General features: G+C 55.0%; 1 protein-coding gene across 2 annotated transcripts in view; it reads left to right on the forward strand.

Moving 5' to 3' along the window:
• The window catches only part of MAN1C1 (mannosidase alpha class 1C member 1), a 141,200-nt gene that overhangs the window by 119,998 nt on the left and 7,179 nt on the right, over positions 1-14,023 (forward strand). The window contains exons 6-8 of one of the 2 annotated variants that reach the window (XM_040465358.1): positions 912-1,038; positions 3,986-4,079; positions 9,494-9,609. In XM_040465358.1, coding sequence (XP_040321292.1) covers positions 912-1,038; positions 3,986-4,079; positions 9,494-9,609 — 337 coding nt within the window. The remainder of the gene's footprint in view (positions 1-911; positions 1,039-3,985; positions 4,080-9,493; positions 9,610-14,023) is intronic. The other variant, XM_040465367.1, reaches the window with a different exon arrangement.

The following is a 14,023-nucleotide window of genomic DNA, read 5'->3' on the forward strand; positions in this document are numbered from 1 at the left end:
GACAAGCTCTGTCGTCAGGCCAGCCTTGGGCCCCGGGTGCTCCACCTAACTGTGATCGAGAATGGGTGACATCACCATCCCAGGCCTTGTTGTCCTCATCTGTGAAAGGGGCAGATGGGAGGGTTACCTGAGACTCTGCACGGTTCCTCCTTAGAGGCACCCAGGTCCTGGAAACGGTTAGTCGACAGCCTTCTCCAGCGAGGTCACAGGGCCAGGCTAGGATCTCTCTAAGACGTTCGTGAGACATGCCTGATCAACAGCTGAGCAAACCTTTGCTCCGAGAGCCCCTGTTTCTTTTGTTCCTAACCTCGGGATCCAGCAGCTCGAGGCGTGTGGGCACGCCAGAGACACCTGCCTGATGGGTATGGGTTCCACAGAATTCCAGGCAGGGGCCATTGTGTGCCCTTGGGCAGCACTGACAGTGTGGGGAGAGAGGGGGAAAGGGCCAGGAGGGGTTCCTGCTTTTCATCTGCCCCCATTGTGACCCAGCCACAGCCATGTACTCTCCACAGGCAGCACCACAGAACGTGTTCTGTGGGGTCTTTGTGATCCATCTCACCTGTAAATTGGGCATGACTTGGGGGCCAGGTCTTGGCCACCGAGACAGCTCTGCTGCCGTCCTTGGGCCCAGAGGCCTCACAGGGGCTGCTTGACGATGGAAACAAAGAGTCGTGCAGGCAGATGGGTCTGGCTTCAAATCACCTGCAGCAGGTCAGTTCGCTGGCCTCAGTGTCCTCATCCACAAAATGGGGCCATTGGCAATACTGACCCCCGGGGAGGAGCATCCGAGAGCAGATGGCCTGACGCTAGTGGGTGATCGATGGATCCCCCACTAAGCAATCCCTGTCACTCCCAGCATGGGAGCCAGCCTCACAGACAGTGGGGTGACAGGTGCTTCTGTCTTTTCACAGCAGCTCCAACAGGAGCTGGGGCTGGGCCATGGCAGGGAGCAGCAGCATCCTGGCGGAGTTCGGGTCCTTGCACTTGGAGTTCTTACACCTCACCGAGCTCTCTGGCAACCAGGTGTTCGCAGAAAAGGCAAGTCTTCTCCCAGCTCCTCCCTGTTCTCCATACCGGGAGCGCCACAGGAAAGTGGGTCAGCGATGAGCAGGGTGGCCGGTGGGGACCTGGAAGGCGACCAGCCACCGCTGAGACGGCCCGTGGCTGCTCGTGGAAGCCGTGCGTGTGCCCAAAGCCAGGTGGCGCGGAAGGTGAGCACAGGGAGTAATCAGGGCCCTGCCAGGGCAGGGAAGAGGTGAGGCTGCCGGAAGGTTTTCACTGGTGCCGTCGGACCCAGAGAAAGTTCGGCAACGGAAATCCAGGCACCGGCTCGCCTTGGCAGGAATTGGCCACCGGCAGCAAAAGTCCCCTTTCCAGAGACAGTTAACTTTTTCGTGTGAGATCTGCCTGCCTTTCCCTTCCAGATGCCCGCCTAGCTCGTGCTGTCAGCAGGCTGGCAAAGCGGTCTCACTCCGCAGCTGAGGCGCACGTCTGTTCTCCCTCGCTGGTGCCAGGCTGGCTGAGGCCACGGGGGTGCTGAGAGCTGTAGCATCCAGGCTGTCATCCAGTCTGACAGCTGTCCGCTCCTGCCCCTCCGCGAAGCCCTCCGGAAGACGCAGTTCCTCCACGTTACAGCCCATGGCAGTCCCACCACCTGCAGGTGTCTCGCCGGGTCTCACCCCAAACCGGAGGAGGGGAAGCGTATACATACCACCCTCAGATGGCCACCCTCAGATGGCGGTCGGGCCCCAAGGCAATTGTCCCTTCCTGAGTCCCGCCCAGGGAGATGAGGCCCCGCCTCCAAGGAGAACCCTTCGGAGGCCCCCACCCCCAAAGCCTTCCCTGCTCTGAATGTTAGCCTCTTGGAGTCCTAGGAGCACGGGGAGAGCAAAGATTCACGCCCCCACCCGGTGGCTCCCAGTCTACCATCCAGCCTCAGAGCATCACCCTGCACTCCTGTGAGGAAACACATCTCTGGGATTCCCCCCAGGCCGGGAATCTGCATTTTCAATAAGCACCCATGTGTCTTTTGATGCCAGGTGTAGGAGAAGCGCTTATTCAGTGTGGGAATCCCTCTGAGCATTCTCGGGGAGCTCAAGAGCTTTTCAGCCCCTTGATCACTTCCTCTGTGTTGGGGCTCACTACCCGCCCCCCTTAAATGGCCTGTCATGTCAGACCTGCACTTCAGAAGCTTTTCCCTTGTATTGGGAGGACTCTGCCACCCTGGGACCCCACCTTGAAAGTTCATGGAGTAAGTTGAATCCCACTTCCTGATCAGTCTTATTTTCCTATCCTTTTTTCCCTACCTCCAAGCCCTGCCTCCCCCAGCCTCCGTGTTTCCTTTGCCATGGAGCCAAATTCCTCCGGGAAGGTTGTGACTGGCTTACGATGGAGAGGGACAGGGAGCTCACTCTAGTCCCTGGCTAGTCTGGACACACTAGCTACCACTGCCTGAGCACCTCCTATGTGCTGGGTGCCTTATAGTATCCCTAATCACCCCTCCAAACCCTGAGGTGAGTCCCCTTGTTGTCCCCTTTTTATAGAGGAGGAAACTGAGACTCAGAGGTTAAGTCACTTGTCCTGGGTCATCCAGCTGGTAAGTGAGAAAGCCAGGATTCAAGCCCAGGACTTCCTGACTCTGAAGCCCACGTTCTTTCAAGACCAGATTAGTATAGCAGGCTTCAGGCTTTCCCCCCTCAAGTCCATCTGCTTGTCTCTCTGTCTCTCTCTACATTTACATTCTCTGGCTATTTTCATCCCCCAATCATGCCTCCCACAGAGGCGATTATTGGCAGTCAACAAATTGGCCCAAATTCTAGAAGCACCCGCACCCTCCAGGGGAGCTAATTTAGCCTGCTTCACTGCTCACCACCAGGACAGTCGAGAATAACTCAGGTACAAGCACATCCCTGTCCCCCATAATGGACTCCGCTAACATAAATGGATATGAAATCTCATGTGGTAGAGCAAAGTGCTGTCCCCTGGAAAGAAAGGTCTGACAATCTGTGAGCATGATATAGTACCGTCCCTGAGGGCCTTTCTGTTCTGCTGGATTCTGTGCTGGAAGGATTTCTTGTGCTGCCAGAGAGCAGACCCCAAGGGATGAATGAAGCCTTCCTGCTTCTCGCCCTTTGTAGCCCCGAAGGTGGCAAATCGCGCCTCTTCTCACTCCAGCTGGGGCAGCTTCTGCTACACGTGCTGCACGGTCCCTGCCCTGATCCGTGTTGGACACAGGGGCGACTGTGTGTGGTCAGCCAAGACGTGACTCGTGTCCTGGCTCTGCCACTTGATGAGCTGAGTGGCCACGGGCAAGTCGCCGAAACTCTGAGGCCCAGGTTTGTCATCTGTTAAACAGAGATAATACCACAAAGGTTATTCTCAGGGTTGGAGGTAATGTGTTTATAATGGGCCTGGCTCAGAAGGACTGAGAAATGTTACCAGCTGTTGTAGTGTTGTCGTGAAAACCCTGAGATGCCTCTTAGGGCAGGGGGGTGTTGAGGGGCCCAGGCCCTTCCTCTGGAATGGTTCCTGTGGTGTCAGAGAAAATAACATATTCCTAGGCTGAACCATATGAAAGAGCCAGTGTCTGACCATTTCTGACCCACGAAAAAGGCAGTTTTACCTACTAGCACTTACACATGAGCTATCACTTATAGGAACCACGCCCCCTTCAGAAAAGACCCATCCCCCGGAGTGATGCACAGTGAGGAAGGGGCGAAGTGAGGGGGGCGTGGGGGCCTAGCAGGGCCCCAGGCAGAGTGGTCCGTGCAGAGGCAGCGGCCAGGCCCCACAGTGGCCGTCTCCTGCCGTGCCCCGTCTTGCCACCTCCGGGCCGCGGCCTGCTGTTGGTTACGAAGCTCTCCCTCCTGCCTCCTCGGAGTGGTTTCCTCTGTGGATCCAAACAAGCTGTCTCCGTCCTCATCGGCTGAAAGTCACTGGCTCCTTCCAGAAAGTGAAGGGGCGTCTGGCGTTTGTATCTTGGCAGGTCAGGAACATCCGGAAGGTCCTCAGGAAGATTGACAAGCCCTTCGGCCTCTACCCCAACTTCCTCAGCCCAGTGAGCGGAAACTGGATGCAACGTGAGTACAGAGATGCCACTACCCGCCCCCCCCCCCCCCCCCCCCCCCGACGCACACACCGCCTTCAACTGATTGCCACCAGCATCCGGTGCAAGGCACCTGGGCCGAGTGATGAGGGACACATTCATCAGAGCCGAATGCCAGCGAGGCTTTTGCTCTGTGCTCCCAGACACCACCTGTCCTGCCAGACACTGTGGGGAGGCTTCACTGTTGTCATTGCTCTTGTGAGGGGTGTGATGGCCGCCACCTAGTGAGGCCTGCCCTGTGCGTCCCCCGCAAGCTCGCTGTCTCCAGCCGTCCGTCTCTCAGGATGCTGCTGAAGCCTCCCTCGTCATCCCCCAAACTTGTGGGAGTGTTCCACGTAGACCCATCTACTCCAGAAGTGGCCCCAAGAAAGACCATACATCCTCTCCCAGCCCCTTTGATCTGGTGCCCCACCTCCAACTCTAATCTTTTTTTTTTTTTTTTTTATTCTTAAGTGGACTAACTATACAGCAGTACAAAGATCATGAATTCACCTCTGTATCTTACACCTACAAGAATTGGTCCTGGGATTTCCTGCTGTTCTCTACTCAGAGGCTTGTTCCTCAACCAGACACGTGTGGGTCGCCCACGGAGCCTCAATTTCAGCCCCCAGCTCCACCCACTGAAACGGAATGGGGCTTGGGGGTGGGGGGGGTGTGTGCAGGCTGGAGAGTGTTGAAAAGTCTCCCAGGACCCTGGGATTGTTCCCTTGTCAAGAGGCCTTGATTATGAGCCATAGCACGAATTGGGGGCGGCAGGTTCCTTGGGCCCTGCTTCTAGGGGCTTCCCAGAGCACCCCGACCCTCACCTCCGCCATTTCTGCTCAAAGACCCGTGTCCCTTTCCCTGCCTCCAGCTCCAGTTGTTATGACATCAGCAAGGGCTCAGGGGCAAAGTAGATATGAGTCTAATTACTGCATGGCTGTGGGGAATTCACTTTATCTCTCTGAGCCTTGGTTTCCTCTCCTACACATGGGAGGAGAGCTAGAGTTATGTTCTTTGTGCACCATGGAGGGGTGTGGGAGTAACGGTCAGAAGGGGCAGGAAACAGATTTCACTTCATCTTCCAAAGATGGTATGTGTTGTTCTAAAAGGTGATGAACACCCATCAGTAAAAGTATACAGTCAGGGCCCGGAGGGCTGGCCAGCCGGCGGGGACACCACGGAAAAGCTGCAGAGGCGTCGTTCTTCCACCCCTGAGTCTCTGTGATTACAGGTCCAGAAGGCCCAGAAAATTTGACCCAGGAATTTTCCCTGATGATGACCTCACTCCCAAGTGGCCTCCTGCCAAAACCACTTACAGAAATGCAAAGTATTTTTAACCAAAACACACCGCCAAATCCAAAAGTGCAGGGAGAAAATGAAGGTTTGAATTACAGATTATGGCCACGGGAAGAGACAGTTCAATAACTGTGACTGCTTTTAATTGCGAGGCCCGACTGGGTAAAGAGATAAACTGCCCCCCTGCTGGCCTTAGCCGCTCCAGCAAAAGCCATAAAGAGAGGGAGAGGGGCGTGGCTTCCCAGTCCCAACAGCTACCTTGGCAAATTACAGGGAGCCCCCCACCCACCCCGCTGAGAAACATAACTTTCTTTTCAGGCTGCGCCAGGGGTCACAAGACTGAGCAAAGTCGGTCACATACGGAAAATTGTTTCATATTAATACAATATGAATCAGGGGTGCCTGGGTGGCTCAGTTGGTTAAGCGTCCGACTTTGGCTCAGGTCATGATCTTGCAGTTCATGAGTTCGAGCCCCGCGTCAGGCTCTGTGCCGACAGCTCAGAGCCTGGAGCCTGCTTCAGATTCTGTCTCCCTCTCTCTCTGCCCCTCCCCTGCTCATGCTCTGTCTCTCAAAAATAAACAAACATGAAAAAAAATTAATAGAATAAAATATGAATCTGAGGCCTGCTAGAGAACAGAGGGAAGGCTATCAAGCCCTGCTCACCCGGGCGCCTGCCTTCCTCCTCCCGTGGGTTTGGCACCTGGACTCATCTCAGGTTTTCTGTGGTTTTTGCTGAGACTTTTTGGTAATTGTGTATTTTCCCAACAGATGAGAACATTCCCAACTTGCATAAGCTAAGTGTGTTCGCATTCTTTTCCTTCCTTGAATCCTCTGGATTCAAAGCGCGTTTGCAACCACAGCAATTGCAGCTTGGAGAGAAGGAGCTAGGTCTGCGTCCGGGTCCCAGGTCCCCGCTGCTCCCGCTGGAAACTGAGCTGCAGGGTAACAGGGGAGGCCAAGACCCTCCTGCCACCGGGACTTCACAGCCAAGACAAGTTCACCAGCCTCCTGCTGGTACCAAGCACAGATGAGACCGAGCCTCACAGAGCCCCTCAGAGCTCAGAGAGCTGCCCGCCCTTCAGCTTGGCCCCTGGAGTGGCTTGTCTGGTCCACTGCCTGAATCCCACACCTTCCTCGATGAGAAGGTGTGGCAAATCTAGATTCTCCCCAGTGGGTACGTAGTGTGAGCTGCCCACTGGCCCCAGTTTGGCAGCCTCCCCCAGGTTCACGGTACTTTCCTGAGAGCCAGTGTAGGGTGGCAGCCTCCCCCTGCCAAGTGTGATGACACGTTCAGGAAGCAGCAAAGCCCATCTCTGTTCAGACTCATGCACACCAACTCATGCTCCTGTTCTGTAGTTTACTGATCAAAAGATTGAGGCCCAGCGGGGAAGATGGCTTGCCCTGAGCTAATGGCAGATCTTCGCCTTCTGATTCCCACCCCTGCGCTCTCTGTGTCCAAATGACAATTGATCATTTGGTAGAGGCCCCTGAGAAGCTCTGCGCGTGTCCCCAAGAGGGTGTCCTGTCCCAAACTCCCATGGCACTCCTGGGGGCCTGGCTCCCGTCTCCTGCACGTACACATGCTGCAATCGCATGATGAAGTCCAAACTCTTTGGCTTGGCGTTCGAAGCCCTTCCCAACACAGCTCAAACCTACCTTATTTTCTTTCGTTCAGGACTTCCTGGACATCCACTGGGTGCCATACAGGCGCTGGGCATAAAGTGAGAATCATATGCGGTTCCTCCCCATAAAGAGCCCACAGCCTGGTGGGGGAGGTGGGCCCATAAGCAGATACTTACACCACAGCTTTGGGGGCAGCCAGCGGCAAGGACACCCCCAGTAAGAGTAGGACCTGCTACCACTGAGTGCTTGCCACATGAGGGCCGGATTTGCGTGTGCGTTATCTCACTTCTCATGGTCACCCTGCAGGGAAGGACTGTGAGCAGGTTTATGAGGACACAGAAAAGCCTTTCTGAGGAGGGGATGCCCCAGCTGGGGTGTAGCAGGGAGGAAGTGTTAGCCGGGCAAGGGGGGGGGAAAGGGTGTTTCTGGCAGAGGGGTCACCACAGGTGAGAGTGAGTGTGGGGAGGCAAGGGGCTAGGAGTGCCGGGTGATGGAGAAAACGGTGACAGGAAGCAGGCCCAGGTGAGCCTGGCGGTGACTGCCCTCGGCTGTGTGCCCGTGTGCCTCTTCTGTGGGCTGTGAGCTGTGGGAGGGCCCTGAGTGGAGGCGGACCCGATTTAACTTCCGGCCTTCCTCAGCCCCCTGCTCGGCACGGACCTGCTCCAGCCATGGACACGCCGTGGACATGCGGGGCCTGGCATGCCCCACGCCTCCCTTTGTGCTGCGTCCCGAGCCGCGTCCTCCATGTAGCAGTGGGGGATGGGGGGTGTGCTGCTGAGTCCCCCTTCACAGAGCAAGGTTCAGCCCACACTCACCCCTCCCGTGGCTCCCCAAGGCACAGGATTTCTCTGATCTCTTCCGGTTTTTGCTGAGCCCCTGCTGGGCCATGATTTGTTTATGGGGCCGGAAGGAGCCAGAAGGGCTGGTTTGCTGTGGGTTCTCCTCTCAGCCCGCTTGCCTGGTCCCCACCTGTCTTTACCCTCTGACTTTTGGTCCCTCCCTCTCCACGCTGTCCTTTCTGACTCCAGGCACCTTTATTTTCATCCTCTGGTTGACTGTCAGGCTGCAGAAAGTGAGGGCTCTGCCACCCTGGTGGCCTTGGAGTCACTATGTAGGCCCACTCACAGTTTTCCCATCTGGGAAAGGGGTTGACAACGCTCACCTACAGGCTTCTTGGGAGGTTGTTACAGACAATACAGTAAAGTTCCTGGCCCACAGTAGACCCTGGAGAAATGGCAGCTTTTGACAGATTTTCCGTTTCCTTTTCTCTCCCCGCCCCCCACTTCCCCTCCCTTCTGTCTTCCTATCCCTGCTTCGTCCAGAGGAGCTAGAAATAACTTCCCCATCGCCCCTTTCCTGCCTGAATCTGTCCCCCCTATTTTCCTTCCTCTCTTTTTCTGCTTAAATGAATCTTAACAGGGAACTGAAGTTTCCTCTTTGTTTCTCTATTAAATGCCTTTCTGTTTCCCTGTTGTTAATTTTTAAAGCATGTGAGCGAAGCGATTTCCGTGTCTTGCCGCTCGGGTTAAGCGCTCACGGTTGACCCGTCTTTCTCCCGGGACAGCCCTGAGCAGAGTCACCTCCTCATTCAGCCACAGCCTCACGGTCCTGCTCTGTGGCCAACTCCAGGCTGATGCCACCCAGGACAAAGAGGGGCTCTTCAAAACCCAATTCTTCCCTCCCCCTGCTCCTTGGAAACTCCATTTATCCTAACCTGCTCCATTTAAGCTTGGTTTTTCCAAGTGGTTCTGTACTGTGACTCAATTAAGGCTCCCGTTCCTCCTTTCCATGGCCTTTTATGAACCTGCCCAGCATTAATTACCATGTTTGTCACCGGGTAATAAAAATCTCTGAACTCCCTGCCACCAGATTATCTTTTTAAAGAAATGCAACTCATTTACAGTTAATAACCAGAGGCCCTGCCATCCTCGGTCTGCTAAAGCGACATGATTTATGTACCCGGGTGAGCCTGTGCACTTGCATGCCGCATGATCGTGTTCAAGGTGGCCCTGGTTCCTCGAGTCACAGTCTGTGCCTTCCTTTCAGCCCCTGTCCTCTCAGGGCTCAGAATTCTGCTGATCAAACACTTGCTCCCCATCGGCACCCAGCACTGGGGGGGACCACAGAGGCCAGCGCGTGAGACTCGCCACCCAATGAGTCTCTCGGTGAGACCTGCCTGGTGGCCTCAGCAGTTAAAAATAATGTTCCCTCAGGCGCCTAACTGGCTCAGTCGGTTGAGCGTCCGGTCCTGACCTGAGCGTCCGGCTCAGGTCATAATCTCACGGTCTGCGAGTTCGAGCCCCGCGCCGGGCTCTGTGCCGACAGCTCAGAGCCTGGAGCCTGCTTCAGTTCTGTGTCTCCCTCTCTCTCTGCCCCTCCCCTGCTCATGCTCTGTCTCTCTCTCTCTCTCTCAAAAATAATAAACATCAAAAATAATTTTTTTTAATACTTTCAAAATAATGTTCCTGTCCTCTTTCCCCTCACAGACCACGTCTCGGTTGGAGGACTCGGGGACAGTTTTTATGAATATTTGATCAAATCCTGGTTGATGTCGGCCAAGACAGATGTGGAGGCTAAAGATATGTACTATGAAGCCTTGGAGGTAAGACAAGTGTCGGATTCTTCACCCGTGGTTGGTCCCTCCCCACCGGGTCTGGCACAGGCCCCTAAGTGCTCACCACCACCACCCCCACCGTGTGTGCTAGCCAGAAGAACAAGACAGTCTCCTCCCCAGCCGGTTGCTTTGCACACCCAATTTGTGACTCTTCTCGAACACCTTGAAATTAGGGCCATGTTAGCATCCTCGTGTTACACATGCAAAACCCAGGCTCAAGGAGGGAAAGTCATTTGTCCAAGGCCTCACAGGAAGTGGCAGTCAGTCTGCTTCAGAAACCGTGGCGTGTGGGCTTCAGTCAATGTGTCAGAGCCCACAGCGTAGTCAGGTGGTGGCCTGGGAGCCCCCAAAAGAGGCCGCCAAAGCAAGACCCTCAGCCCTCTTCCTGGTGGAGCAGAGGTGATGTAATTAGCGTGTCCAAATGGGGAGGGGCCTCCCTCAGTGGAGCATCCAGTTCTGCTCCTTCTCTCTATGTGGATGGAAATCAAGGCCCAGAGAGGGGAAGGCACTGCTCAAAGGCACACAGCACAGCGCTGGCCGAGCCGGAGCTAAAGCCAGATCTTCTCAGCCAGCCCCAGTGTTTCCCCCATGGCCCCTCACCACCGCTGGTCTGGCTATAGGGTGTGAACTGGACAAGAGACGGTAGGCTGGGGTGGTGACTGCAAGGAGGGGGACACCTCAGGATGGAAGAGGGAGTTGGTTAGCCTGCGCTACTGGAAAGGAGGTTATAGACTCCCGTTGGCCCATCAATAGGTGCTTCTGAGCCCAAGTAAGGAAAAGGCCCTGGGTAGACTCCAGGCCTTGGTTTCCTCATAAAGTGAGTTGAGCAAGTCGGATTTACTCTGCTTCCGTGTTGGTCTGAGGTCTTATGTCTCCTCAACTAGACTTCTTGCTCTTCTGCCCTCCTAAGTCGGCTCTCCACACAGCAGCCGGGAGAAGTGGCTCCTTCACATTTGGAATAAACTAGACTCCTCACCTTTGCCCACCTGATTTAGACCGACCAGTCACCTTGAACTCCTTCCCCTTTGCTGTCAGGTGTGGTCCCCAGCCTCCTGCAGACACACCAGACTCAATCCCACCTTGGGGCTTTTGTATTTGCTGTTGTCTCTATGTGGAATATCATTCAAGTGGCTGTGGCCCATTTATTGGTCAACTCAAATACACCACTAGGAATTGGCCTTTTGCCACCTCTCTCTGTCACAAACCCCAGACTTACTCTCTTCTTTGCTTTCATGGGCACTGAAAGTTATCCTGTGCCCATATTTGTTTACTCATTCATTGTCTTCCCCAAATAGAATGTGAGCTATCAAGGAGCGAAGATCTTGTCTAGTCATTCACTGTGTCTGCCTCACTCCTAAAACAGTGCCCGGTACATAGCAAGCACACAATAACTGTTTTGTGAACAAATGAACATATGATTGCTGAAGGGATGGATGGATGGATGGATGGATGGATGGATGGATGGATGGACGGACAGACGAGTGAATGGGTGGATCAGTGGGTGGGTGGAAGGATGGGTGGATGGATGGAGGGAGGGATGGGTGGATGTGTGGGTGGAAGGATGGATAGGTGGGTGAATGGGTAGATAGGCAGGTGGAAGGATGGATGGGTGAGTGGATATAGTGGATGAATGGGTATGAACAGTTGGACGGATGGATGAGTGATCTCTAACTACCCTCTGATTGCATGAGTCTGACCAGAAACAGTAGTGCTTAAAGGAAGTGCATTGAAACAGGCCTCCACAGCCATGGACCTTTTAAACTGTGGGCTTGGTGAGGAGTTTTCCCCGCCCAGCTCCCCAGCACCAAGACCGTGGTCATGAAGCAGCTACTGGGACTGCAGTCCCATCTCAGTCTGAGTCTCAGCCCCAGATTCAGCTCCAGCTGAGCTTAGACCACAGCCAGTGTCTCCTATCTGAGGATCTGTGTTCAGCCTGCACAGGAGATGCTGCCTGGAAAGGCCTTTCTACATTTCTGTCATTCCTTGCAGGGTAAACACGAAGTTAGTGAACAGCCTGGTTCCCTGCCCTCAGGGCACACTGTAGTTGAGGCTTCAAGGGAAGAAATGGTCATGAATTATTTAAGCAAACGGGAGCTTTATGGAAAGCACTTGATTGAACAGGAGAGAACTTGGCTTTGCTCCCTGAATTTGATATCCCTAGTGAAGAGCCTGGAGTATCTCTGACCCTGGGTAAAGACTGGGCCTCTGGCAAGTTTGGGGCTTTGAAGAATATTCTGGTAGTTCTCAACCTTGTCCACACGTTAAAAATCCCATTGCTCAGGCTGCACCCTGGCAAGGTACATCAGAACCTCTGGGCTGAGGCCCAGGAAACAGCCTTGAAAGCTGCCTGGGGCAGGGGGCGGGCCGGGGTAGGGGGGGGGGGGGTTTCCAGTGTATAAGTTAGAACAATGTCCGGCACAGGCGGGTGTGGACGATTCAGACACGCAGACTGGGCACACCCCTGGAGGGTCCCAGGAGGAGAGGAGGAGCGAAAAGAAGGACATGGAGAGTATCTGTCACTGTGGCCTCCTCCAGGCAGGTGCAGTGACTGCCTTGTCTTATTTAACCCCATTTTACAGACGAGAAACTGAGGCTCAGAAAGGCCCGAGGTCACACAGCAGCCAGTGTCAAAGCCAGGGTGCAAACACTGACTCCAGATAGAGTGCGCCTGCCAACCACAAAGGAGCCTGGCTTGTCTGAAGTCCCTCTCGGGAATGTACAGATGGGGTCCCCTCCAGGAGGGCCAAAGGAAGCAGAGGCTTCCTCACAGCCATCCCAGGAATTATTCCCAGTTTACGAATGAGGAGAAGGAATCTTCAGAAAAGTGAAATAAATTTGCCCAGAATCACCCAATTCTCAAATTGCAGAGCTGGGATTCCAACCCAGGCCTCTGTATCCCGCTCGGCTCTGCTCTGTCTCCTGCTATGATTGAAGCCTAGCCAGTCAGTTGGCAGCCTGTGTTGTCTCGTGTTTGGCTTAGGGTTTTAGAAAGCCTTGATTTTTAATCTCTGCACCTATGTGCTTGTCTCAGTAGTGTCCTCACAGAGAGACTGGTCTGTCATTTCGTCTTTACCACAATTGCTTAGCCTGGCATTAACCCAGAATGGAAATAACCCACGGGAGTCAGTCTGGAAGGGGCAGTTTTTGCACTGCGGTTGGGGCTTCATGGGATCGCCCCCAGATGTCTGTGTTCTCCCCCAAGTGTTGACAGTGGGTAACTGAACCAGATTTCTGCAGCCTGGGTTAGCCTGCCACCCCTCCTCCACACCCGCGTGGACCCAGCTCTACCCAGGAGCCAGGGCCCAGCCCAGAGCAGACCCAACCCAGTAGTGAGCGGCTCCCCAGGCTCAAGTGCTCCTCAGTGCTCCTCCCCACGTGGCACAGGTGCCCTGGGCACGTCACGTCATCAGAACCTCCCCATCTGCTATTCAGTGAGGGTCCTGCAGCCAGCCCCCCAGCCGGGACCTTGCAGGAGCAGGAAAAGAAACAAACGGATCCAAGAGCCAAGGTGTTGGAGTGCCTTCTGTATGTCAGCCCCTGGCCAGAGGTTGGTGGTGGCGGCTTCTGCTCTCACGCAGCCCTCAGAGTCCCGGGAGAGAGACAGACATGCCACAGACACACACACAGATACGGACGCACAAAGTGGGGACGGCACCACGTAGAAAGGCGACGGGAAGAGCGGACCGGGGCAGCCGGGGTTTGGGCCAGGGCGCCGTCTCCAGGGAAACGCATCGTGGAGGATGCCCAGAGACAAGCTGGAGTGGCGCAGTTGGGGTGGAGCATGTTTCTTGTAAAATGCCGACCACAAATCCTAATTCGTGCGTGTATTTGATTTTGTGGGGAAGTCTCTGACTAGCAGGTGAGCCCCCGCCTCCACCCCAGGCAGGGCCCAGGCTGCGTGTCTTCAGGGGCTATATACCCTGCCCGAACCGCTGCTGGCCCCAAGGAGGCGCTCACGGAACACACTCGAATACTGGATGGGAGGAGAGGGTGGGAATGAAAAGAGGCGGGGGGGGGGGGGGGGCGCCCTGGAGAGGAGCTGGAACAGCCCACGGGTACTGAGGACTCTCACTGCGCCAGGAAGTATGCTGAGGGCTGCACACACATGTCACCCGGTCCTCACAACCCTATGAGGTGGTTTATGGTCATCTCCCCATTTCATACGCTCGGAGATCGAGGCACTCGGAGAGCACATAGAACCTGCCCAGTGTCACACAGCTTGGAACTGATGGAGGTGGCATTTGAACCCAAGGAATCTGCTTCTAGGAGCCATGTCTGTGGCATCAGGTTAAACTGGTGCATTATTTACAGAGAGCAGAGACCCCCGGAGAATATATTAGAGGGGCAAGAATGCAGGAAGTGGTCTGTCCAGGGCCCCAGAGGCCTAGCCCTGGACTAGGAC

This window comes from Herpailurus yagouaroundi, unplaced genomic scaffold (assembly GCF_014898765.1).
Source record: "Herpailurus yagouaroundi ecotype Mexico unplaced genomic scaffold, PumYag 77, whole genome shotgun sequence".
NCBI lineage: Eukaryota > Metazoa > Chordata > Mammalia > Carnivora > Felidae > Herpailurus > Herpailurus yagouaroundi.